The sequence below is a fragment of the Dermacentor silvarum genome, chromosome 10, assembly GCF_013339745.2.
Source record: "Dermacentor silvarum isolate Dsil-2018 chromosome 10, BIME_Dsil_1.4, whole genome shotgun sequence".
NCBI classification, from domain to species: Eukaryota; Metazoa; Arthropoda; class Arachnida; order Ixodida; family Ixodidae; genus Dermacentor; species Dermacentor silvarum.
In genome coordinates this window covers 47,191,681-47,219,677 of record NC_051163.1, presented here as the reverse complement: position 1 = coordinate 47,219,677, position 27,997 = coordinate 47,191,681, and the positions used below count along the sequence as shown (strand labels likewise).

At 45.2% G+C, this 27,997-nt stretch overlaps 1 protein-coding gene across 1 annotated transcript in view; it reads right to left on the bottom strand.

Annotated features, from left to right (window-relative positions):
* Window positions 1–799: 799 nt before the first annotated feature.
* Window positions 800–27,997, bottom strand: part of LOC125941014 (endothelin-converting enzyme 1-like) — a 39,046-nt gene continuing 11,848 nt past the window's right edge. Inside the window, exons 6-14 of the mRNA XM_049657891.1 lie at window positions 22,607–22,942; window positions 20,046–20,297; window positions 17,511–17,784; window positions 16,661–16,665; window positions 15,348–15,572; window positions 8,539–8,697; window positions 5,788–6,261; window positions 3,264–3,467; window positions 800–1,154 (exon numbers count right to left, since the gene is read on the bottom strand). Coding sequence (XP_049513848.1) covers window positions 984–1,154; window positions 3,264–3,467; window positions 5,788–6,261; window positions 8,539–8,697; window positions 15,348–15,572; window positions 16,661–16,665; window positions 17,511–17,784; window positions 20,046–20,297; window positions 22,607–22,942 — 2,100 coding nt within the window. The 3' untranslated portion in view covers window positions 800–983. The remainder of the gene's footprint in view (window positions 1,155–3,263; window positions 3,468–5,787; window positions 6,262–8,538; window positions 8,698–15,347; window positions 15,573–16,660; window positions 16,666–17,510; window positions 17,785–20,045; window positions 20,298–22,606; window positions 22,943–27,997) is intronic.

Genomic DNA, 27,997 nt, shown 5'->3' with positions numbered 1-27,997 from the left:
TCAAAACAACACAGGCAACCTCTCTATATGCCTTTTGAACGTCGCTATTGAGAATGACAAAAATTCAGCGTAGTAATGTCAACAAACATTATGAAGAAACCTTACGTAATATTTTTGAAACTCTGATTGGGAAGTATCTAGCGTATGTAACGTGGTCCTGTACAAAGGGTTGGGAGCCAGAGACCGCATTTTCTTAACTTTTGACTGATTGCCCGGATGATCTCGTTTTGTTCTCTCAACGACGCGCGGATGTTCGCTTTTGAATTCTCAGATGTTCTCGTTTGAGTACTTGGGTAATGGCTCAGGCTTTTGGCTCAAGGCCGCTTGAAGGTCGGCGACAACAGGAGCTAAATGCATTTCATGCTAAAAACCAAGCCTGAAGTCAAGGACATATACGAGGGCGATTCAGAAAGTAATGCCTCCATGCCTACTGCTTTGCCAACAGTACTGCAACCTTTTTGCACTCTTTATCATTGATGCACTGATGATTTTCTGAATTGCCCTCGTATAATACTTTAACTGTGTTAGCCAGTCGTGGCCATTACCTAGGCTTATGAGCTTTGGGCAGCTTGGGGGCTTCCATGGCAACGGCTGTCATCACACGTGACAGTCTACCATGGCGAAATCTTCATCACTGGTTACTTACATTTCCCATTGCACCATTAAATGACGCCGTAAAATATATGCATTCGCAGTGTAGTAATTTTATCTTAAAACCAAAGAAACGCGGTTAATGATTAGTTGATCAGCTAACCGGAATATAAAAGCAGTTAGACGACATAAAGCATGTAGCCCCTGCTGAGTCAAACAGTTAACTATGGGAAAATAATAACGTTTAAAAATTGAAGATAAGGTACTTTATCGGTGGAAATCGACAAGGTTTAAGATATTCACATTTAACGTCAGTGGGCATCATGTACAATGCGAAAGGACATTGAAGAATGTTGAAACAGCATGCTTCAAAGTAAGGTAGTTCGTGGGGCTCAGTCAAAATAAAGGCACTTCTGCTCTGGGTTCATGGGTGAACCAGACGGGCACTGGAAGGCTTGAGCAAAAGCCGGGAAGTTGCTGACGGCCTTGTTGCAGTCTCCTGTGAGAATCCTGACTGGGCCGGTTCGGGTGCACATGCTGAAGCAGGCTGTAATAAAGAACACCTGCGCAAAAACGAGAACGAACAAAAGCTTTGAATAAGCAATGCGAGCCACGCACAAAAAGAGCGAATGAAATGCTGGGAACTTTTTTCGAGTAAGTTATTGTCAAATGCCCAACTCCATTTTTTAAGAGCCTTTGGTCCCCCCATATACGGGTACACCATCTCTGCTTCTGCACAATCACGGATGGACTCCACCACAGGAGTGGTCTGCCGCAAAATTGGACGCGCCTAAGAGTGAAGGTACGCTAGCCTGAACGTCCGAATAGTGCGAGTACTCACCGATATAGATGTAAATATCGTGCAATTAATAACTCACGCGAAGTGAGCAGCCAGTATTGTCTTCGTTCTAAGAGTGCGCCCGACATACACGTGAATTAGAGGGAAAACTAAGCTATTAGCGTGAACTGAGCAAGCTGGTAGGGGTTCTTCGTTAAATTTTCAGCACTTTTGCCGTATGGTTTTCTCTTTTGTCCTGGTGTAGTATTTTTTTGCACTGAAAGTTACGAAAAACTCATTTGATTTTGAATGACCGGTTTGCTTGCACTTCTGTTCATGGGTTGAAACATATTAGCCAAAACACATATTCGAGACCAACATGCATGCTCTATTTTCAGTACTAAGTTGGGGCCTTTAACGCTATACGGTTTGAGAAAAGTAAAAGCATGATGCAATAATGTGTATGGTAAGCTTTGGAAGGTATGCCTTGTTGAAGGTGAGAATACAGCGATTAATTTATTGTGAACAGGTGAATCTTCATAAGTTAAGTAGTGCAGTGCTTCAGTTTTACGATCATGTGAAACAAGTAGGCAGAGAAAAGGCTGTGAATTTACCAGTTCCACAATTCAGAGTGAGCAACCCACTCGACGAAGTAATCCGTATTGGCTACCGGTTAGGCAAGCTATGTTCATTTCCATAAAATGCTATCAATGAATGGTTAAAAACATCAAGATATTGCTTACATTGTGCAGCCCTAAACTAAAACAACCATTGTTTATCCTATTCTCTTCAATGATGAAGCCATTCGCCAAATTTTTATAATATATTTGGTAATATTGTGTAAAACCTGATGCCAGACAGTTCACCTGGCAGAAAACGATGCCATAGTGCCTTACAGCACAATGTTGCGTAATCTATTTAGTCTTATGATCGTAAAGGCGCTGCCACATGAAGAACTTTTGCAATAAATGAATTGCACCCAGCGAGTATTTAAGAGGTGAAATGAGCTGACAAAAATCCGCAGTTTCGCCCGCAAGATGAAGCATCGATTCCGATAAGAAATGAGTAGACAGCTATACGAAGTAAGGATAGTAGATTTATCGGCCGTATAAACTTGGAAATGTTCCCTTACTAACTAAACAAAAAGAATTGTGTCAGTGCGCACGGGCAAGCATGAACGCATCGCACTGACAATGGCAGCTAGCTGCCAAAGCGCTAGCTTAAGGACGTGCGGCAGCAGCAGCGAGCGAAGTGACATTCGTGCTTCTGTATCGCTTCAACGCAAACGGAGCGGCGAGAGGATCGCACGCACAAGTGTATGAGCCACCTGCAGATCGCGTTCAAGTTAAGGCACGCGTTAGCGCATGCGGCCATGCAAAGTGCACAGTTGGGGACGGAGCAAAACGACCCCACACGTCCCCTCGCACTGCCTCCCACACTGCGCACGCGAGATTGAGCCGCGACCATCGGTTCCCCATGCGCGTAGTCGCGAAATGTGCAGTTGCCGTCGGGGACCCCCCCTCCCTCCCTCCTTTCCTTCTATAGCCCCACGGCCTTTCGCACGACGGAAGACGGTGCGTTTCCTGTCAGCTTCCCACTCTTGCGGGCGCCAGATTGAGCCGTCATGGGTGGCTCCCATCGCGTGCTTTCAGTGGGACATAAAGCATACTGTGCCCGCCAACGGTGTTATCGCCCTTGTACTTTATACGGAATATATCAGGGTGGCAACGACGGTGACGTTGACGGCATAAATGCGCTCGGAGTGTCCAGATCGCAGTAATAGTTGGAGAAATAAGAAAGAGGCTGAAATGGGACAAAAAAGCTGAGCGCGAGGCATCAGACGTCGGGAATTTAAGAAAGTGCCTGCGGTGAAGCAGAAACACCTGGTGCTCACCTGCTCCTCTCTCCAAACATCTGATAGCCGCAGATTCGCGGCCGATTCTCGGCGCCGCCTCTGATATGCCTCATATGCCAGCTGGAGGGCAGGCACCTCCGGAAAGATGTCTTTGCCGGACGACAAGCAGTTGGTCTTCAGCGACGTCTGTTCGCGCCAATGTGGGGTCACCCAGGAGTCGTTGATGCGTCCCGCTGGATCTACCTGAAAAAGATAACCACTTATGGGGTGAAGTTTTTTGTATCAAAAACCTTTTCACATCGGTTGACGTAACCATCGAAGGAAAGACAGTAAGTGTGATTGAAAATGGAAAGCAATACAATCAGTCCATTTCTTAACTACTCTTTCCTACTTTAACTACTTTCCTACTCTCATCGCCTTGTCTATTATTCGGCCATCTGGGAAGCCGATGATTTAATGAAAATCCGAAGCACACATCGTGATCCGAATTACAGCGAAGCAAATGTCGCTCGTGCTACTGCAATTCACTCTTCGGTCCAGAATTCTCAAGTATAGCATGCTCCCCCTTGTGCACGAGCAGCCTTGCTCGCTGACTCTCAGGCTCACATTATTTGCACCCCAAGTCTTCCTGATTTCATTTATATGGCCAAAGCCAAGCACTTCATTCATAACGGCAAAGCGAAGAGATGACCTTATCCGAATTCATGAAGAAAAAAAGAACATATCAATAGATCATACGCAACGTAAAGAAGGAGACACAAAAACAGAGAGAGCGTGGCACTAACTTTAATGAAAGGCGGATGATTTTTTGAGAACTAACTGTCAGGCATGTGGTTCAAGGACATGAGTGAAATTTTTTATATACGAAGTGATCAAAAAAGACACGCAAACACGGCACAAACCAATGTGGTATCAAGAAAACAGAATCTGCCTCATTACAAATTCCAGAGGGCAGACTCATACGTGAGGAATTACATGTAAATATACTTGTCATTAATTATGTTGTTGGTAGTTTTGTAATTTACCAATTTACTCGGCAACGCTTACAGTAAAACAATTAAGTATTTTGGTAATTATTTCACATAGACAGAAGTTCTTGGCTGTAACGCATGTTTATATATGTTTTCTTTCACGTGAACTATATTTTTCAAGATTGCCTGTGGTACATAGCTCAAATCTGCTTAAATCAGGACCATCTTATGGTTACCGACCATTTCAAGCCGCACTTCTATAGAGCGATCGCCGCTTCGGACGTGCATGCCAGGGAATCACCTACGGGCGAGTTTTCAGTTTTTCACTTGCCCTATCCAGAGCGCCTTCCCAAACTTGTGATCAAGGTGTTCAAAGGTTACAACATAACTTTCCTCTTCACGAGCCACATTGAGCGATTTTCCACTATCACTGCAGATGTCTTCAGTAACACAAGAGGGAACAATATCCAAGATAATTTCAAAAACAATTTAGTTAAGATAAACAACGTGTGAAAGGCTGCAGAGGGCGCATTGATAGAGCTGGGCAGCTAGTACTATGTACTATATTTTCTAATGTTAGTGAAAAGGAAGGAAAGTAACGTTAAAGTAATGGATGAGTTTTATTATTGCTCAATTACATTCGTGGTGCAATAGCTGGCAACCGTAATTAATTGCATTTTAAAAGAAATAACTCTAATTGTGATCGGTCGCGTTTTTCTGCAACGGGCACAAGTGTGCCAGAAGTGCTATTTCTTGGCTACAGCTTCTAAGAAGCCGATATTTGGCAAGAGCTTTTAATTTTAATCAGAGTATCCACGCAACTATATTTCTTTCAGTGGCTCGATACGCAGCAATAAACCGTTCTATACAAAGGAGAGGAAGTGTGTAAAAAAGTTCAGAGCCCTTCCACTTCTGCGAAGATGGAAGCTAGCGAAGCTGTGACTATGGAGGGTCTGCTGTAGTGAATATTGCCATAGTGAATTTACATATTGTCATTATTGACTATATTGAGTGTCTTCGGCATCTTCGTCAAAGAGCAAGGGCAACGGCATCTTGTTCTAGCCCGGCGCGATGGACAAGTAGTGAATTTGCTGTGCCAAGTCCGCCCCATCGTCATAGACTAGCCTATGAGCCACAGCGTTCATAGCCGCGGCACACTGCCGGCATCGTTAGGATCTTCACGTCAGGTTCCTGGATGATGTGGTTATACGAGCGTCCGTGCCATAGCGAGTCCAAAGGGTGACTGCTGATAACAGCGCTAGCGCGATCTCTACGGCACGAGACAAAGGGGCACAGCGATTGGTGGGACCTGCGGACGCCGAGCATCGCGACAATTGTGAAAGGGGCATCGTCGGTGGCGAGGGGTAAAACAACGGACCATCCATCATCCGTTTTGACACCTGTGCTGAGGCACAGCTGGCGGGAAATCGCCACGCAGGTGGAGCCGAAAGTGATTGATTTACTTCCGGTCTATCTACTTGCGGTCTGTTGCCGGACGCGATCTCCTGGAACCTAGCATATAACCGCTTCGCTGTAATAACTCTCTACGTTAAGCCCCATGTCAGATTATCGATGTGATTTCTGGAGCTTACTTTGAGACCCGCGCCATCCAGAGCTTTAACCAGTTCCCTGGCGAAGGCGAAGCCCAAGCCTCCATGATCGACGGCAGCTGTTCCTTGGGCGTAGAAGATAGGCCTCCCCAACGCGGTCACGGCGATGGACACCGTGTTCATTACGTAGTCGTAGGCGAACAATGGCAGCACAAAGTTGGGTCGAATTTCCAAGGCTTGGCCGTAGCGAGGTTGCTCGGCCAGCTGTCGGAGTCGTTCGTGCCCATGCACCCAGTACTCGGCGAACGAGTCTTTGTGTGGCGCGAAGCTAGCGTACATTTCGTTGAGGCCACGCCATGTGAGCAGCGAGTCCGGAGGCCAGAGAGACACGCGAGTGTTGTTCAGTTTCTCAATGACAGCCATGCGTGACGAATCATTTCCCCACGACAGCCGGTTGATGCCCTTGACGGCCGCATTGATGACGTACGTGAGGGTACGGTTTACTTGCATTCGTGCCTGAAAGGTGTTCAAAGAGTGGTCCATGCACGAGTTTAAGTCAAAGAGTTAAGATAATTTTCACACAACACATTTATTTTGACACAGGAAGTACAGTTTGATGTGGAAGATTAGTTCTGTGGAAACCCGCAAGGTGGAGGAAGTATCATGAAAGGAAAAAAAAATCATCCACCGGAATTTAGCATAAAGCTACAAAGGAAACCCGTAGGGGTTTCGCTGATAAGAACGGTTCGCAGTTTAGGAAAAATCATAAGCCATTCCACTCTGTGAAGGTGGACGACCAGCGAAGCTGATTGGTACATGGCACAGAGTAAATGTCTTGCGTAGTCTTGATGGCCTCTCGGGAACGATTGGTATTTGCCGACCGCCACCGCCAATTGCATTCCCGGATCTATTCTCACCGTCAGTATTCGTAGGTGGGCAGCTCCTCGGGAGAACACACTATACGCGGCCTCCCCATTAGGACAAGAGAAGTGAAAATGAAAATGGATAATGGCAGCTTTTCTTACCGACAACGCAGGATGGTGCCGTTGCCCCGGGAGAGCGGAAGGAAACTAAACACGCACGAGCGTGGAACGACGTCAAAGAGAGGACAGTGTGAGCGTAGACATGGCCAACGTGGACCCCGGAGAAGTAAATCTTTGGGAAACGTTTATTTTCTACCAGAGAGCCTACTCATCTTGAAAATGGTGCCAATTGATAACTAATTTACTAAAAGTACATATCCATGTAATGAGACGTATAACGTTTTGCTTAGAATGAAGCAATTTTGCATCAAATTCGGGACCAGAGTTCTTGCTTACAGAGTTGAAAAACCCACGAAACCTTAGCCACAAACAGCTTCACTGTAAAATCCGTGCTGGTCTGGGATCCCTGACCAGGACAAGGACGAATCTCGGACCCAGGACGAATTTTTCATTAACTGGGAAGCTTTCTTTTTCTTATAAACCCGTAGGGCTCTCCGTTGTGGTTTCGTGCAACATTCGGATGGATGACAATTTTTCCCTTGCATTGTTTGATGTGCATATACTTCATTTAGCGTACTGTGCCTAATACCTTTATTTCAGGAACGCAATTGCATCCTTAATCTTTGAGCATTCTAGACAGGAGAGTAGTGCATGTGATATTCTTAACACAGATTTTATTCTTGTCTTTTCTGAGGTGAGACATTTGTGCCCTAATGAAACAAGAGTATCTAAGACTGTGCTGCTGGAAAAACTCAACCAACAAGGGCAATGCTGTCATAGTCCTTGTGTGGGAACCGCGGCCCTATGGTGATTTTACATCCATTAAAGAAACTTTTTACCCTGCGAGGGAGTATGGATACAATCTAATTAGTTACGAATACGAATGAACTTACATCATGGGAACATATGACTAGAAAAAAAGAGACACTCAAAAGTAGAACACTCACTTACACCTAGAAAACAAGCACCAGTTCTCCAAGCGTATGTGTAATGCTTCGAGTAGTTCAGGTGTGGAGCTATTCTGTTGAGTAGTTATCAGAAAATTCATTTCTTCGTAAATATATCCGATGCGTTTTCATAGACACTCCAACTTTTCACAGGACCTAATATTACCTTCCGATTAGCAATACCATATTTATATTTAGAGCAATTTACTTTCCCCCATAATATTAACAGTTCAACCAGTTCAGAATAAAACTACTGGAAGTCTTGTATGTGTCGCTGCTGTTTCGTGCAACATATTTTAAAAACGCTTACGTTTTCTCAAGTTTCTAGGAGAATGTTTTAAAATGGCTGAAGGCAGCAACTAATGCTGGTATAGGTGAAAGTCAGCTGTTTATTGCACATATCAAAATATCCCGCAGACATTTGTCGGCCGAAACTACCTCGTACCTGCCAAGTACACCGACATCTGACTGTGGCTACCTCTTCAGAAGGATTACATGAGTTGCTGCGATTCGGTGTTAATACGAATATGGCTGTTTCAAATTAACAAGACCTGAATTTATGATCATGCAGGTCATGCGTCCCCGAAAGCGACACATCCCCCGCACTTCCATTTACGTGGCAGATAGGCTAGGAGAGTTGACAATGATAGAAAATAGAGTGCACTAGCAAGATCGTACCCGTCACACTGTGGTACTCTAATACAGGATTCAAATATGCATCAGCCCATCCAGGTTCATCAGAGTTGAGAAAGGTAATTAAGCGATATTGCTTAATTTTCAATCATGGCAGAAGTGCATGTGTGCTAGAAATTACATGCAAATTCAGGTTAAGTGCCTAGCCAACGAATAAAGCCAAAGCTGACCTGTTGGGTCAGGCGCGTTCCCACGTAGACTGACGTCAAGAGAACGCCGTACGAAGCTTCGACTTCGGTGGCACAGAAGACTGGCCTGTTTTCGACGCCCTTATCATGGTCGCCAAACTTGTTCTTCAGTAAGCGAATGTCGCCCAGTGGTGCAAACACCTGCGCGTTAAGTGAACCGATCTGTTTTTTTTTTTCTTTTTGCGAAAGAGACAGTGCGAACAGACTTGCTTATTCTAAAATTCGGACAGCTTCATTTTCTTCAGAACACGATTGACTATTGTTCGAGCGCTTTACGTGTATTCATTTGGTTGCAGATGCAGCCTGGTTAAGTTTACTCTCTTTGGCTGCTATTATCGGGATATCATTTACACGGATGCCGCGACCGCAGTCACGCCATCGTGCAATCGCACAATCGGCGGCATCCACATGACGCAAGCGAAGGGAGTTAGAGCACTGTCAAAAACGTGGAGAGAGTTTGGCTGGAAAAAATATGAAGCATAGACGCTACACTCAATCGCCTTGATGGTAGAGCTAGGGCAGCGTTCTGTCTTTAGCTGATGGCATCAGCACTGCGTGCATGCTATCTATGCTCCCGGAAAAACGTTTCTTGGCTGTGGAGCAAAGGCTGCAGAACCAAAGAGCGCCTACCGCACTGCTGCTTCAAGTATAGCCCAGCAATCTTTTTACATTTTCTAGCTTTGAAAAACGGACATCACACATGTTTCATTTTTCTACAGCCCATATTTGAAAGGTTTTATCACCTTCACTAGCAGGCTATTACATCTTAGTCTACTTTTTTTAAATTCGTTCATTCGAGTTTTTGTACATGCGAGAGCATTGCAAGGCAAGTTGGCGCGCTCGTCTTCTAGTGAGTGTTCTTTGCCAGCTGTAGTACCATTGGCTCTGCCGATAAAATTATCACCACGCTCAGCTGCAAATGGCTGTTGAAGCGCACGAAAACATTGTGTGCCACGTACGTGTATGCGGAAACCATAGCAAACGTAACCGCACTTACAACCACCGGCGCGTGCAAATAGTGAGTGAGCTGAACGAGGTTATTGTGGGTGCTGTCAATAGCATAAAACCCGAGGCCCTTCGACGTAAGCCGAAATCACTTCCATAGAGGAAATATGTTGTCAAGCCCAATAGCAGTTGGGATAAAAATTCAAATTCTAGTTTATTTTTATCTCAAGGGGGAACCAAGATGAAGTGTCACAGCTTCGCTGGATCAGAACTGAGTACTTCTATACTTTGCAGTATATCAGCCGCATGTTCCTGTGTGTGGGGCCAACACTATCAATGCCGGCATCCGGCCGGGCGTTCGCACCGATGCCACAGTGATACAGCCGGTTCAGGGATCTGATGCAGGCTATGTTATTACTGATATTAGATACCGACCATGGGATGTCCTCACACAAAACCTAATTAAATGACTTCTTGATTGAAATCTTTGTTTTTCCAAAATCAATTTCACTTCACAGCATCCCTCTGAAAGAAGTCTAATGCTGTACAAACAGCAGCATAACCTTCAATATCTCTTCGAAATAAATACATCGTGCACCTAAAAGAGGCATATAGTGCAAACCAAAATGAAGAAATCAGTATTCGTTTCAGATATTCATGCCGAGACAATTGCGTCTGCTTGAACACAAGTGAGCTATGAAAGGCCGGAGGTACTAAAAGAGAAACGGATGCCAAACTCTGCGGGATTACTTTGCATAGGATTGCATGTGCAGAGGCTCCACCCCTGTAGTTTTTGTATGCTGACGAAGTTTTCCGCGAGTATATAAGTACACTGTAGTCGGTGACTACGTAAGAAATTAAAAAGAATGTAGAAACTCTACTACACCGAGTTCTCAATGTATGTGTAAGCGTAGCCCCAAATTTCAATAGGCACCCCCCCCCCCAACATAAGATTACCACTCCCAAATTTCAGGTTGTTCCACCACCAATTTAATTGTGTCTGTCCCCCAATATCAAGTATGCCCCCTCCTCAAATTCCAAGTTGGCCCTCCTGCAATCTTCAGTTGGCCCAACATCAAATATCAAGTTGCGCCATGTCCAACGTTCAAGTTGTGCGGTCACTGAATTTAGCTTCGCCCACCCCATGATTTCAAGTTGTCCCACCCCCAAATTTAGCTTAGCCTATTCTCAAATTTCAAGTTGGCCCATCCACAAATTCGTTTACCGACACCCAAATTTCAAGTTACCCCACCCCAAAATTTCAGTTTCACCAACCCAAAATTTAACTTGGCCTAACCCCATATTTCAAATTGGCCCACCCCTCATGTTCCAAGTTGACTCACTTCCAAGTTTCAGGTTTGCCAACCCCAAATTTGAAGTTGGCCCATCCCCAAAATTTAGTTGTCCCACATCTAAATCTTATGTTGGTCCAAACCTAAATTTCAGGTTAGCCCACCCTAAAATCTGAGTCGGTCCACCCCCAAATTTCTCTTGCCCACCGCCAAATTACAAATTAACCCACCACCAAATTTCAAGTTAGCCCACCTCCAAATTTCAAGTTGGCGCATGCCTAAATTTTAAGTTGGCCTAGCCCCAAATTTCAGTTGAGCAACATACAAATTTTAAGTTGGCCCACGTCATCATTTAAGTTGGCCCATGTCCAAATTTAGGGTTGACCCATGTCGAAATTTTAAGTTGGCCCACCTCCAAATTTTACGTTGGCACACCTCCAAATTTTAAGCTGGCACACACCCAAATTTAAGTTGGCCTGCCCCATTCATTGCAAGTTGATCTCTCTACAAACTTCAAGTTGTCCCCTCTACAAATTTCAAGTTAGCCATGCCTACATTTTAAGTTGACCTAGCCCCAAAATTCAGTTGAACCACATCCAAATTTTAAGTTAGCCCACATCAACAATTAGGTTGGCTCATGTCCAAATTCCAAGTTGGCCCACCTCCGAATTTTAAGTTGGACCACACCCAAATTTATGTTCTGGTGGCTTCATTTATCATGTTTTATCTGCCTTCATTGTCCTTCAGAGCAATGTACTTTTCTAAGGGCACAATACTCTTGCAGCAGGTTAGCCTTTCGAGGTGGTCAAATCTAGATGCACTGACTGGCGTGCGAGAAATACATGACGGCATTTTATGCCGCTTTGCGATGCAGGTGTCCGTGGTATAATGATTTCAATATCAGGCTTCTGTACAAGAGGTCCTGCGTTTGAATCCATCCATTCGACAGTGTAATTATTGTTTACTTAATTATTTATTAAACACTACGCTGTTGAAAATGAAGAGTTTAGAAAGTTAAGAAGCCGTTTGAAGCCAGAAGGACGAAGTTTAGGCAAATCCATAGACTTTCCATAATTCCCATGGTGTCTCAATGATCCAGATTGCAACTCCTGTAGACAATAGCACCAGATTGCGCTCTAGTAATTATTGCATGAAACTATAGATGCGCTCAATTGCCAGCGCGTGGGTGATCTCAGGTCCGTTTTCGTGGGGGGGGGGGGTGACAAGAGGTGGGCAGGACTATGCTCGTTCACGGCGTCAGGTGCTGAGGTCAGTCCACGGTACCAGCATGTGTGATGGGGATCACTGCTCCTGGAAAGGGCGGTGGCGAGCGGCTACGAGTAAGGATCGATGCGGCTCTTCCTTGGGTGTTGTCGCCGCTGACACTGGCGGCACGACTTCCCCGCGATGAATGGCCGCTCTCGTCGTTGGTGGAACGAATACGTGGGAGCTAGGACAAGTGTAGTGCCACTCAAGAGGATGGCTACGACGATGTGAAATGACGATCGCGACAATATGGCGTCATAGTAGCGCGCATCGTCTGTATGGAAACAAAGCGCTGCATTTGCGGAGGTGTGTGTGCGGCAGATGGTGTGAGTTGCGCCCATGCGTCAACCAAGCACTGCCTCTCGCGATTTCCCTATTAGCGAGGCAGTGGCGCCACACCTCGCTCCGTTTGCTATCGTGCCGCACAAGAGAGATTGTCAGCACCAGCTACACCACTATCAGTGTTCTCTTCCCAATAATAACCATGTAACTATATAATCATAATACAAAATATTGGCATGCGAAATGAAAACATGAATAGAGGTGCACTCAAATTTCACATTAGGGAGTACCGTAATCGTCGGTGAATTTATTTTGTTTAGGTTGTTGCTTATTTTTAATAAAGCTTGCAATCGTCTACATTTACACTATTATAATGATTAAATGTATTTCCAAACTAAGGATTTTTGTATCGATACAAGGCATTACACTTTTCACGTGACGGAGCTGGGGTACTCGCCAAAGAATAATTACGCATTAACTTAAGCATTAAAAGCTTGTACGCACGCTGTCCAACTCCAACACAATTTGTCTGGATGCGCATGATAATAAGGATTGCTTAATTAGCTGCAGTCAAGCAGTTTTGCTTGTTTAAAGCAAATGCTTTCTCCAAACAGATCGGTCTTTGTGTCACAATTTTCAGAATGAAACGTGAACGTCTTGGAAAATTTTATGGTTGATCCTGATATCACTACTGAGCTAAAGGGAATATTTTGGTTTTAAACACCTCGCTTTTATTTTAGAATTAGCGTAGCATTTGCATTAGCAGAACAAAGTCAGTAAGCTGTGAGCGAACTTCAGCTGGCTTGGCTATTTTCAGAGTTCAAGAGCAGGTGCACTCCCCTTTTTGTGGATGGAGCTTGTTCGTAATTCTTAGGTTGTCACCGATTACAGCGTTCCTGCTGAGGTACTGGGTGTATGCACTGGTCTGAGCGGCATCGACAGTAAACTTCAAGGTAACGTTACTTGATATGTCTTTGGCGCTGAATAGCCTCACTGATTTCCCGTCCTATGTCGTGCACAATCAAAGTGCGACGTCGGGAATGTCACGTGGTGGCGCTTCCCTTCAGGTCATACGTGCGAGACGGCTGGTAGCCTGGTGGCCTGGGAGCTCCTTCTGATCCCTAGCATCAGTTACCTCACGTATAAAAATGTCACAGGCCTGCGCGGCACACGCAGCAAAGTCACAGCGTAAGCTGATGGAGCGGCTCCAGAGTAGCTCCAATTTGGACACCACGCACAACAGGATCTTCGCGGCAGTCCGTTCGCCCCGTTTTGACGAGAATAATCTGAACTGTCCGCCCGGCGTCGATGGCAGGCTGCGGCTTGTAATGCTCTCTGCACAGCAGTCGGCTGAGCCCGAACAAGCCTTACAACTGCCGCTTACATGTCGGGCGCGCCGCGTTTCCAGGCACCTTAACTAGATGGTGCCACCATACTGGCGGAGGCTTGGCGGAGAACTAGCGCGCTTCGTCTGAATCGCATCTCATCGTCTGCGGCTGCGGACGCTGCGTTTGCACGCATCTTACCTAGATGACGCCACTATACTGGTGGAGGCCCGAGTCGTCTCCCCCTGCGTTTGTCTTATAGGGTATTTTCCGCGCCCCGATACAAGCACTTGCATGGCTCAGTGGTCGAGTATCCGGCTCCCACGCAGCGGGCGCGGGTTCGATCGCGGGGGGAATCGGGCACTTTTTTCGCGTTTCCGGCGATAGCGGTTACGCGGCAGACGCCGCCGGCGGCGGCATCATCGCGACCCGGAACGGTTATTGGAATGACCCCATAACAGCTTACGCTGTAAAACGTGACATAAGAATTTGCTCAGCAGGCCGTAGGTGTGTGCATGAAGGCTGCGCAGCCTCATATGCTGCCTCTCTGTAACAAGTCACAGTTGCGCATAGTTAGAAAACTGTCGGAGGAATTAAACGCAATGCTGAACTTTGCCATCGCTGTCACTGCGTCGCCTTTTGGGCAAAAATGGCATTATTTTATTGATGTTGAAAGACTTTGTGTGTTCATATTCGGAAGCCCGATAAGGTTTCAGAAGACTGGATGCCGCCTAAGCTCAACAAAAAATCGCTGCCACAGCGTTAGTTAAGCCACAGGTAAGCAACATGGCTTTATACTGTGGTTACTGACTCCACCAAAGCATTCGCTTTCACTAGTCTCTCGTGTCGAAAGAGCCTATGCATTCATATTACAGATAATTCGACTAGGATTATGAGAAGTTTGACGAAATCACAGCTGTCTCGCGACCAACTGCACCAGGATCATGAGATTCAAGCTTGTGGCCTGACGTGTACTGCAGTCCAGAGTGTTTCACGAGGATACCTTTTAAACTGTCTGCGAAATTTGTCGCTAATGAAATAGTCGTGCAGCGAACCGAACTTCCGAAAAGTTTTGTTATAGGTGTGGAAGCGACGTTATGATACGTTACTCGTTGCTGGTTCTTTATAGAATGTAAATCTCTACGCAATGCTCGACCACTGGGTCGCAGCAAAAAAATTCTAGAATTATCACAGGAACGCTTGAAAACTTAGAAACATAAATTGTCAGTAAAAACTGCTTTATTATTCCACAGTAAGGATATTACTGCTTAGATTACTGGGTATTCAACGGCAAAGGATTCTAACCCACCGTAGTTGCTTAGTTGCTATGGTGTTGGGCTGTCAAGAACGACGACGCGGGATCAAATCCCGACCATGGCGGCCGCATTTCAATAAGGGCGAAATGCGAAATCACCCACGTACTTAAGTTTAGGAACCCGCTAAAGAATCCTAGATGGTTCAAACTATTACGGAATCCCCCACTACGGCGTCCCTAACAATCAGATCGTAATTTTGGCACGTAAAAGACCATAATTAAAAAATTATTCTACAGTGATCTCTATGCGAAAGCATGGTGATTTTACTATTGTAAGCGATTAATTTTGACATTAGCACGTTGTTCTCATCAGATATACTTTATGGTATTATTACTGGTGTTTTTTAGAGAAAAATTGTGCACTACCTGGACAAAGAACCAAGCGATGTGACGTAGTATTTCGCCTCGATCGTATTTCACGAAGAATGCGTTGACAGTTTCCAGGAGTGCCGTGTCCTCGACAATGACTTGGTCGTCATCTTTGAATTCTGGCCATATGGCAACGTGCTCACACAGCTTGGCGACCCACACTGCTGTCGTTATGTTTGGTGTGTACAGTTCTATCTCGGACAGCGGGAACTCGGCTGGAGACTGCGTAAGAAGGGTGCGACGTTTTGTCAGTACCACGACAGGGGTGTCCCATGTAGAGAGACTTGTCAAAAGCGGGCACAAATATTACGCGGGGTATCACATAAACACACCAGTTTCATCGGGATAATATCATGGTCATACGCAGTACGTGTAACAGACATCGAGTTGACGTTATTTTCACGCACAAGCAGATGTCTTCTGTTATGTTTTCACTGATCATGACATCAGCGTAACCGCAAATTGTGAGGGCTGATGAGACTTCAATATCTCACTGCTCTTACAGCTGTATGAGAGCAAGCATGCCACGAAATTGAACAGTTATTCTGTTTAATTCCTGTTCATGCGTTGCTGTATCTTCAGTTAAATACCCACGCGCAGATAAATAGCGCGTATTTTATTAAACGTCTGCGAAATCGAAACTGCCTAAAACATGATATGCCGAGGTGCCTAAGCGTTTTCTCGCGAATGCCCTTGCCACAATGGCAGGCGTGCTGAAATAGGTGCAGGTATCCATTAAACAATTAACATCAGAATTCGGCTAACCATGTTATTAGCGAAAATGGTCGAAGTGGGAGACCTAAGTACCTACATTTATCACCTATATTTTAATTGGTATTTTTACTGCTTGAGACGCAGGCGAACACTAAATTAGACAGAGATGGGCGCTGAACTGCGAGTGAAGGTTTGTTGCTGTGCGACAAGGATTTATGTTTAGGCTTGAATGTATTTGCAGGCTTGAATAAAATGAATGGGGCAGTTGGTGATTGAGGAAGGAGCACGCACAAGGAACAAGTTCACAGTACTAGAAAGGTTAACCACATGACAATGACTGCACCTGACAAGAAGACATCCCTTATATTTTGCATTATAACGGAAAATTAGATCAGAAGGCTGATGCGATTGTACTGTTTTTAGTGTCAATGCTCCGCGCGGCAGGCAGGTAAGCATAGGGAAGAATGAAAATTGTTGGCGTACAATCAAGCACAAGAAACCGGCACATTTCTGGAACAAACCGGTACAAGTGCCGGTACATTTCTGGAAAAAATTCTGTTACCTGGCTTTCCACAGCAGGCACTGCAGATGCTCACCTGAACTAGAAAGCACCAAGGTGGTGCGCAGAGAAAGACAGCAAGCCAAACACGAGAAATCTTGGAAGCGACAGACATTCAGAGGACGAGAGACACGTGTTTCACCCGCGTTTCGGTGTACTTTAAAGAAAAAATATCATTCTTATGCAACTGATTGCCTTAACTTCAAGAGTGCCGTATGATTTCTTTCGTTTTCCAGTTTTATGGTAATTCACTTATGTGGTAGCGCTTTTGGCCCCTTAAGATCTCATCCCAGTGATGTGCCCCCTCCACCGTTCGCCCTCCTCCTCTGTAGTTCACACAGGGATGTGCTATATTGAAGCATGAAGATAAATCCTTCTCGCCTTCTGACACCGCAACAGACCTTCAGTTTTAGTTCAGGACTCGCGCTGGTGTAGGTGAGTGTGGCTTCCTGCTTCCTCAGGTGTGCTGCATTTACAATATTCGTGGCCAGCCAAGTCACCCACCAAAACTTCTAGAGATGATTTCATAACCTCTTCCAGACTAGCAAAACGCTGATGGTGCTAACACCTGTTAACAAATATGAATCGCGTTATTTCACCCCAAAATCTGTAACCTACGAATGATGCAACTTCCGCGCCTTTGGTGAGATGGTAATGAGTAATGTGAATGTTCCTGTTTCCTTGTCGGGCTTACAAGAAACGAGGGAGACCGCGGATTTGTAAAAGACGATCCATCATAGGGAAGAGCACAAAAAAGGGACATAAACATGAATAAACGGTGTTGAACGAGTGAAACACTTAATTGTGTCAGTCCTAATTCGTGTTCGTACCTTTGACATTTACCGCAAGAAATGCAGAATTTCACTAACTAGCCTAGTTTGACGCACTGATACAGTTGGTCAGTTTTCTTGCCTTTTTACTCTGTGTCTGCAACTCGAGGAATCGGTGCAGCACGTCAGAATGGAGCGATTCCATCCTGGCAACCTCCTCTCTGGTCGGCCTTCTGTCACTGGCGTCAGCGAAGGCATCGAAGTAATTAATGAGGTAGTTGTAGTACACCTGATCAGCAACCAGACTCTGGTGGTAGTTGGACCAGAATGTTATGAAGTTACCCAAGCGAAGAACCAGGGTGTTCCTTTGGCCGCGGTTACCTCGCAACACCTGCAGTTTTTTATAAATAACCCGGTAAAAAACAATCGAGTAGTTGAAGGTGTGCCAATGACGTGTGAAAAAGGCAGCAACTTAATGCGGCAACTTTGAATAGTTAACCAGTACATTTTATGAAAAAAAAACGGAGTACGCCATTCTACACTCGGCACTGCTTAACTCGATGCAACTGTATGAACGTGGGTCCAGGTGAAATAGAGCATAGTGCGTATGCACTGGAGACAGCTGCATTTAATTGCTCACGCGTTCCGTTAATTATTATTAACTCTGTGCGTCTCTCTTATAAGCGCTTTAGTAACAGTACATTTTGCAACACTAATTTGACCACATTTTTGGGCTTAAACTACATGTATGCTTATGAGTGTCATAAAAGCTGAAATTTCCAGTAAGACACTCGGGCAGGAAATGCGCTGAGAGGATCCTGGAGGCTCGTCAGTTTGGTTTTTATTTCTCCTATTGAGGGTCATAATGCTGTGTCCGTGCAGTCCCACCATTTCTTATAGCAGATAAACATACTTTGTCAATTTCTCCATACAGGCTCAACATATAACTTTCACGTAACGATTTAGCCCACCGGAGCTATATGCAATTACCCACATCCTGTCTGCCTCACTCACTCGTTTATCGTGTCCACGACAAGGGACAGAAGCAAGAAAAAAATCGGGGTAGCTTTCACTAGTCGCGCAAGGCTGAAGACACAGCGTAGCTGATCGGTTCCTAGCTGGGCATGGCTATACGAAGTGATGTTAAGTTATACGAAGTAATGCCAAGTGATGCTAAGTTATACGAAGTGTATAAGCATATCCTCGGGGTCCGTTGCATCGCGGAACGCCTCGCGAAGCACTTGCAGTCCGAGCACACGTAGGGGAAGAGGGGAGAAAGCTATGCACAGTGTACGGGCGGCGCGCAGCAGACGAAACGCCGGGATCACGTCACGGCGCATGCGCAGTAGCGCGCAGCTTGTGGGAGCTCGGCCGAGCCGCCGCCAGAGGCGCCTACTGCAGTCAGGACACCGCGAGCACTCGGCGCTAATGCGGCGAATAGAGAAGCGCGCTTGGCGTCGCCAGCACATCTGCGCGTTGCCTCGTTGGTGCTGCTACAATTTGTTTCTCTCTCTCTCTTTCATTTTCTTTCTCTCTCCCAAGCATAGTGCGTGACGCGCGCACTTTCTCTCGCTCTCATTTTCTCTTTCTCCCTCCCGAGCATAGCGCGCGACCTCAGCAAGGTGGTTGCTAAGCAACGCAGTGGCAGGCAGCTGCGGTGTCGCTGGTTGCCATGGCTACGGCATGGCTTGCTTTTATGAAACGCGCACTTTTTGCGGCTGGTTTAAACAGCTTCGCTGTTAAAAAATAGAACGAACGTTGTTGGGCCAAGAGAGGTACTATTTTTTAACAGCGAAGTTGTCTATAAGAAACTAATATGAATGACTTAGGTAAAGGCAATAAACTAGGTCATTCAAACGTTAGCTCACGTTTCTAGCATACCTACCTCTTTCATTATATACAGAGAGTCTCTGTACTTGCTCGTTCTGCCATTTCTTAGTCGTTTCTGAGCCTGTAGCACGGGTTGTTGCAATGTTTACACTAAGTTCTCGTTGGTGACATTTTTCATTTAAGAAATATCTGCGCGATGTTTCACTGCGGTAGCAATTAGGTGGACACTCCAAGGAAATTATCGGCCTAGTGCGATCACTAAGTGCGACCAAATGATATGACGCTCCGCACGCCCTATGCTGTGCGTGCGAGGGAAACTGTGCAACTGTGCAAGTGTGTGCCGCGAAGGATGGTGGCTTGAGCGCGTCCAGTGTTGAAAGTAATGTGATAAAGCGAACGTAATGCGGGAGATGGGGGGATGAGCATGCAGTACCCTGACCAAACGCACCAGGAGGGAACAGGTGAGCATAAGTCTCTCTTCTAAGCCGGTCGTGCGCGTGTCTGGAGTGTTGCCCAGCGGGGCAAAGGCCCGGTGATACAAGATGACTGGTGGTTGCATGTACGATGTTCTCGCGTGCACTTTGTGCTGGAGGTCATGTAATCTCAATGTTTCAGAGACGCGTTGCAGGAAAAGCGGGCAGAAGCCTTCACATCCATCTGTTTGTGCCCTCGCTTCCGGCTAGCGGATTCCTATAGCTCATGTCACTATAATTTAAGTGCGCACTTCGCGTCCAAAATTTTGAGAGGAACCCACAATACATTGAACTACCTCTGCTTCTCAGACAGAAGACACGTTCACCAAAGACAACACTTTTACACTACCTGCACGTGGAACCAAAATGGCGTCTGCCAGTTGAAGGCGAAGTCGAGAAGTACACCCAGGGGGTTCACGTTCAGGTCAGGCTCACCAGGCCAAGGGATTCGACGTTGTCGCATGAATTTTTTTAGAGCTTCCATGCCGGCGTGTCGGGCTTGGCCCAAAGGCTGTCCTTCCATGCACGCCTGGTACATAGCCAACGCTTTCTTCGCCGGAAGGTATCGCTCCGAGCTCATCGTCAGAAGATTTTCGAAACCCTGTGATAATCGCAGCACGATTTGGCAGTGGAGGCATTGTTATGAGCTGTCAGCAGGGAGCTCAGTGTATTTCTGAGGATTACACTTGATGGTAATCAAACGCGTGGTAGTACTTCGAATGAAGTACTTTATCAAATCTATGTGATGTAGCCCATGTAATAGCAAATGCAGAGACTGGACTCATGAAGACAGTATGGTACTAGAAATTGATAGTTTGATCTCGGAAATAAAAATAAATACCAAAGCAAAGCAAAAGAAAAAAATAATCCCCAGATAACTTTCTGCGACCGTCACACCGATTATTTACAGCTGTCGTAGGCCACATAGCTTTATACAAGTTTCAACGATAGTCAAATAGATTACTTCCAACTTTCACATCCCGCACAACTTTCTGAAAATGTATAGTCTAGTAACAATGTAATAATTTGTTGGGCTGATCTCAATATCTCCTTCATTTGTTTGGTCATCTTGTAACGTTTGGTAGCCAGACCTATGAGTTGCCAAAAAACGTGAACGCCCGCAGCGCCACATTTTACAGCACAGCTGCAACAGAATATTAGAAACATTCCCGTGGTACTTTTTGGCACTTCATCTAACGTTTCACACACGCCTAGACACATGTACAATCACATACACAGCAGCGCGCTCTATTCTCACTGCTCATTGTCAAGCGTGAACACTTGACGTGTATTAGACCTCGCTACACCCCAAAGTAGGATCCCTTCTAGTGAACTATCTGCATAAAGGAAGAAACAGAGGCTGAGGATAATAACCTTAAACAAACGACACGTGCAAGCGCACGTAAATGCTGTCTGCAGTATGCCTCGATGTAAATTCTTGTTTCTTCACCAAAGTAGGCATAAACCACCTCGATTTATGATGCAGTCTACTGAAAAGGTTGGTGTCCAGCTTTTGTATGCATGGTTATTTGTAACAATAAAAAAACTATGATGTGGCAAATAGCACGTTTTTAACCCTTCATGTCAATTACTCGATGTGGCGGTCATCACTTCTTCGCGAAATGAAAATACCGAATCAATTATTTACCATAGTTGTGCTCATTAGCTTCTTTATTAAATTTAAGGCACAAAATTCAATATAAAAACATAGCTAGTCAGGCAAGGCATATCGACTGGGAACGAAATCGCGGGACTACGCTTGTTTCGATATAATATTTTTCTAAGTGTCCAACGAAACTCATTGGCATACCAGTTAGTTTCGTGCTACAAGGTATCAAACAGCGTGGAACAAAAGCCTACTTTAGCCGCAAATTTAACGACATATATCTCAAAACCGGTGCAATCCTTGACATTCGTTCGAAGTCGATATGCCTTGCATCCTCACCAGCTACAATATTTAGTTCGAAATATGTGTCGTAAAGTAAATACTCAAGTTATTTATCGTAAATATGTTATGTGTTCAATAAGCATTCGATTTATAGTCGAAGTAATTGGCCGCCTCATCGAGTAATCTAGATCAAGAATTAGGATTATGCCTTCTGCCACGGGCATTTTTTTTAAATTTGGCACAGCTAAAGAAAAGGCATTGTACAGTCTGTTTCACACTTAGGGGAAATCTCGGAGCGCATTGCATCGCCATGCGGCGAGCGCTGGAGTCGGGTGCCGGAAGCAGCTCGCGCAGGCGCAGACGATCGAGGCGCGTCATCTTGAACCGCGTCGACTGCTATGGCGGCGCGCGCTGGCCGCATCGTCGGGAAGCGTGCTACTATCAAGGGCAGTTCATCGTTACTGCGGGCACTGAGCCGATAATGTTAAGTAAACGTTGTGCGCATATTTTTGTGCCTCCTCCTTGTCGCTGCACATTACGGTAGCACACGCAGTGAAGAACTATGCGTGCACGCACTCAGTACCTCGGCCCTTCGAATGAACAAACGAAGCGTGCTGTCAAAAGAAGTCCGTAGAACCCCATTTTGCCAATGAAGGCTCAGAGGTTGGCGTCGCACAACGTTTAGTTAACATTATCGGCTCAGTGCCCGCAGTAACAATGAACTGCCCTTGACCGTACCACGCTTCCCGGCGATGTGGCCAGCGCGCGCCGCCGTAGCAGTCGAGGCGGTTCAAGATAACGCACCTCGACGGTCTGCGCCTGCGCGAGCTGCTTCCGGCGCCCGACTCCAGCACTCGCCGCATCGCGATGCAACGCGCTCCCAGATTTCCCCTTAAGTGTGAAACAGACTGTACATCGAATGCCCTGGCTTTCGGCGCTGCGGGTGGCGGATGCAATGAATGACGTCAAGACCGACATGTTGTCAAAGGCCGCCTAGTACATTAAAGCTATGAATACTTCACCTTGTACCAAGCCACCACCGCGTCCCACGTGGTACCACTAGCAAAGCTGACTATCTCCTTGGACGCGGGCCATGCTGAGCACGCGAATGCCTGGAAGTTCTTGCAGGGATCTACGCTGGCGTTCGTGCGGAGGTGAATAAGCCTCGAGTGCATTATGCAGTCCTCAGTGCTGCACAACCCGGGCACGACTGTACCTCTGCTACGGGATGGCGCCAGCAGAGCAGCCAGCAACATGAACGACAGCGTGAACACCGTGATGACTGCAAACGCTATGGCAGTGGCGTTGTTTGCGGCAAAAGAAGCACAGCGGGGTGTCGTCTGGCTCGTGGTCTTCATCTGCGTCAACGAAAAGTTATTTTTACGTCAGCGCCTTTATATTGCTCGGGCGAAATAAACGACGCGTCTTTGAAATCATGTTATTGCGATAGCAATTTTATATAGACACTCAAAGAGGATTTCTGCCGTCGGCGTCACCGTCGCCGTGAGGTTCCGTATGACGTCAATGGCAATGAAATTGTCACCGCGCGCCGGACGCTGCATGCGCGAGGGAAAGGGTGCGAGGGACGGGCGTTTTCACGGGGAGGGAACGCACGGCGGAGAACAAGCGCGCGTTCTGCGCCGTGCTTCCTGAAGGGGTGCAGAATTAAGCGTCCCTTTCCTCCTTTACAATCACCCTATATAGAGAGCAAACGCCACTTGTTCCGTCGCGCGAAAGACCATGAGGGAACGGGAGGGAGGGAGGGGAGGCGACGTTCAGCTGCGGCACCAAATGCGTATTTATATAAAAAGGTTGCAAGGCGAGAAGGTGGTAAACACTTCCGACACTGATCAACTAGTTTCCCGTTCTGATCACGTCGAAAACCTCCGAACAGACCCCTGAGGCCCTGGCAGAAGTGACCAATACGCCGCGCGCGTTCGGTTAGAATGCGGGTAAAACAGTGATGGCGTCGACACCAGTTCGGCGCGTTGCTGGTGCTGCTGCATGTCCAAGTTTATACAGCTGATCAAACTACTATCCTTACTCCGCATTCTCTACTAAGGTTCTATCGCAATTGATGCTTCGCCTTGCGGGTGAAACTGCGACATTTTTTACGTTAAATAATCACAGTGGAATTGTCGATATGTACTTGTGTATTTGTGGGCAAATTGCACTCATTACGTCAGAAGTTCTTGCCACTGCGATACATAATTGTTACATTCCAAGTTGAACGTGTGTGCCTGATACGCGACATAAATATGGACACACTCTGTCCTTCAAAGGCAACTGCCAGTGATTACCTTAATGCCATTTCAAAATGGGGCCGAGAAACAACTATCTGTTGTGCCACACGTGAAGAATGTTTGGCTGACAAACTTCCACCTTCATGCATTGACCAAATAAACGCGCGCTCGTGTAATCTAGTCATTATCTCTACAGTTGTGCAGGCAAAACTAGCTGATCACTACTTCGTTGGCTCTTCTCTAACACAGTCATCTGTCGCGAGTGTTTCTAGCACTTCCAAGAAAGAAATTTCAATAACTGATCCAAGGTTGTTCGATAGGCTAGTCCAACAGTATGATAGGCACGGTTTTCTATCAACCCTGCCCCCGCCTAAAATATATAAAAAGGCGTTGCTCTTTTAGATGGCTTTAGGAGAGAATCTACTGGAATTATAACAGTTAAGCAACGCAGCGCTAACGAGTGATGTATATCAGGTGAAACCCTTGCTGTTATAAAAGAAAAAGATCTGCTTTGGAGCCTGTATCGCTGAACCCCTAACTGTGACACACCTCGTTTAAAATCTGAACTTTACAGAAATAAAGTTAATGCAGCTATTCACCTCGCTAAACGTATTCACTTTCGCAACAAATTTGCGGATGTCCGGTTTGATAGCCGTAAAACTTGGTCCCTAATAAATGACCTGAGAGGTACTGGTAATAAACTGCTTAATGAGCCCTAATTTTTCCCACTTTTTATCTGATGGTCAGAGTATAGAATTTTTTTAATGATAGAATATCAGGTTTCAGCAGACCATAACCGGATTCAAGTATATTAAAAATGAGCAACCTGCAATCGGCTTATCTGCCACTTGTGACTGATTGTGACCTAAAAACAATTATTTTTAGTCTTAAACCCAACAAATCCGTAGGTACCGATGGCATCTCCGTCAGTCAGCTTCGAAGAAACTGGCCGCCCACCCGACCTTGAACGTTGGATTCATGGACCGTATCATCGTTCACTTCTAAATTTTTTGCATGAATCAAGTCGGTTCGTGTATTGTTGATATACTTTGTATTATGCCTAAGGGCAAGCTTTCGAAATAAAAAAAAACTATGCCTGCTTGAGCACCGCTTTGCTAGCAATAATTAAAGACACCTTGTCATGCAGAGATATTCCAGTCAGAATGAAAACGGCAATCATTATACCACTATATAAGAAAGGATCTCGAGGCAAAGTTGAAAACTATCGGCCTATATCAATTTTATCTTGCTTGACACAAATCTCAGAGAAACATATACTCCTAACTTTGAACGGCTTTCTTTATACTCACAACATATTGTCACCTCAGCAATATGGCTTTGTAAAAGGCGAATGCACTCAGTCGCTTTTGGATGATTTTTCGGACTTTCTGAATTTCTGTTTAGGAGGTAACCAGGTAGCGTGCGAAATGTGTCTCGACGTAAGCAAATTATTTGATAGTGTCTGTCGTGAGTTATTGTTAACGAAACTTTCGATGATGGGATACTGTGTTTTATTTCTGTCACTTCTCGATAATTTCATACGGGACCGGTATCAGTATGTCTCAGTTCAAAACTTTCACAGCAGCGTTTGGCCAATCAAAGCCGGTGTTCCACAAGGTTCAATATTAAGCCCCCTCCTATTTAACATTCAAGTTAACAATCTGTCTAATGCAATCCCCATTAAAATATTTCAATATGAACACGATACAGTTTGTCTCTCGTGCAAATCATTATTCTCAAGCAGCTTCTTTTTTACAAGAATCAGCAACGAAGGCAATGGACTGGTTTGCAACAAATTTAATCGACATTAGCGTATTAAAAACGAAACTTGTCTGCTTTCAAAGCCCCTTAAATTTCACCTAACTAGGGGAATAATATTACATAGATGGCAATGTAATCCATGTTCGTGCGACCCTATCGACTACACATCATTTGTAAATTACATCGGTTTGCCATTTGACAGCGACCTTTCGTGGAATTCGCACGTTTCCTAAGTTTATCAAAGGCTTCGCCTGGTGCTGTGCTCACTTTACAAAATCCGCCACCTCATACCATTATCAGTAAGGAGAACCACAGCGCATGCATTATGCTACAGTGTAGTCCGATACGGGATTACGGCTTAAGGTCATTGCTCTCTTCGATTGTGAAAAAGAATTAATTCACTGATGCGTTCTGTTCTAAAGGTTATATATTACAACTTGTGTCTCGAAGGCAACACCAATATTTTTAAAGCATTATCAATTCCGGACTTTTATTCTGTCTTGCTGCATACAATAGCCCTGAGACATTTCTGGGACAATCGTTTGAAAGTGTCTTATGTAACTTCCCGCTGCCTTAGACCAAAATGGCGGTATCAAATACTACGATGTGCAACAAAATACCGCAAAAGAATGCGCGAATACAATGTTCCGGCGTTGTTCAGTAACTTGCCTTGTAATGTTGTACAGTCCACAACAAAATATAAGCTCAAGAAAGCACTAAAACGTGCGGATTTGAGTACCTACAATACTTAAACAAGTAGGTGTTACTTATCTCTTTCTGTATTACGCATACTACTACTTTTACGCATACTTTCTGTGGGCTTTGCGTTAGTAACGTGATCCGAAAGTTTGTTTCTCCAGAGGTTGTCAAAGGAGCATTTTCAGTTCTTTTTCTTAGTTCATTTTAAAATTATGTATCCCCTTTTTATTCCGCTATGCTAATTCATTACATCGTACGGTGAAAATTGTACGTGCCAATTGAGGTTTGCAAGACATGTATGCGTATATATCTATGTACAGGTACTGTGATAATGTCTATATTGTGTGTATCAGCGTATATGTACGGATTGATGCGCTTTCTTTATTTTCTTTCTGAGTTTTTTTTCCTCTCTTTAGAAATGGCGATAGAAACAATTTCTTGTGAACGTTTGTAGACTGCCTGTAAAGCTCTGCCAGTGAAGCCCAATGTGGCTTTGGTAGGCCTGACGGTCTGACGGCTTGACGGTACTTTCCTTTCTAGAAATAATAAACCAATATTTTTATAAGTAGCAGTATTATTCTACACTACTATTATTATTATTCTCGCCCGTTTCGTATGGCAGAAAAGTAAATGTTCCACTTCTCTAAAGGTTAACCACAAGTGTGACCACAAATGTTAGGCGTGAATAAATTTATCTATAAAGCTGTAATGAAAAATGTTGAGTGAATGAGGTTCCCTTTGGATTTATTTCCTAATCCAGACTGCCTAGAATGATTGTTCAAATATAAAAAACATAACTGTTTTTATTACACGAATTTATACTTGTCCTCAATTTCTTGTCATGCGTGTCACTGGTAGTAAATATATGAAGTTGCACGTAGATTCAATCAGGCTGAATAGTCTCAACGTTAAAAGCATGTTGGTTGTTTCGTCGAATGGATGCTTCATATATATTATAATTTGCAAAGATACCCATTGGCTGACGATTCTATTGCTCCCTGGAGCGGACGAATAATTCACCTATCCATCAATGACCAAGTAAACAAACCCAGCGATTGAACAATAATTTGATTTACTCTTCAACTAGTAGAAGAACTAGCTAATATTCAATAGTACACACATCATCATCAGTCCGAATACTTGGGGACAATGCAAAGAAACGGGACAAGTGGACGAAACAAGCGGAGATTGGATCTCTAGTTTCGCCTTCTTTTTTTCGTGCTCTCCACAAGTGATTTCCTGTATATGTGCTAACGAGCTCCATTTAGAATTTTGTGATGTTGTGGCGACGGTGAAGAACCACAGTGGCGCAACGCAAGTCACGAATGTAGGTTTTTTTTTTCTTACAGCGAAGCTGTTCACCATTAGCCCCCGTATGCTTCGCCCGCAGGCGGTCCCAGGGGGAGGGGGGGGGGGGGTGTTGTACCCTGGCCGGCTTATGTCCATATCATGGCGGGCTATGGAAAGGCCTGGGCCAATCCCGGAGTTATTGCCATAACGGGCCGACCCGTAGCGGAAGTGACGCAGGCTTCAAGCACTTCGCCAACTCCCAAAAACAAGTTTCGTATCTTGCGTACAAATTGATCTCCATGAATGCGGCTGAAAAAAACGTAAATTCACCACTGAAGTTTTTAACTAATTAGCTTATGGCCCACATATAAATTTAGAAATTCTAGCCGCGGAGTTCGGAAGGCGGATCCACTTGGAACG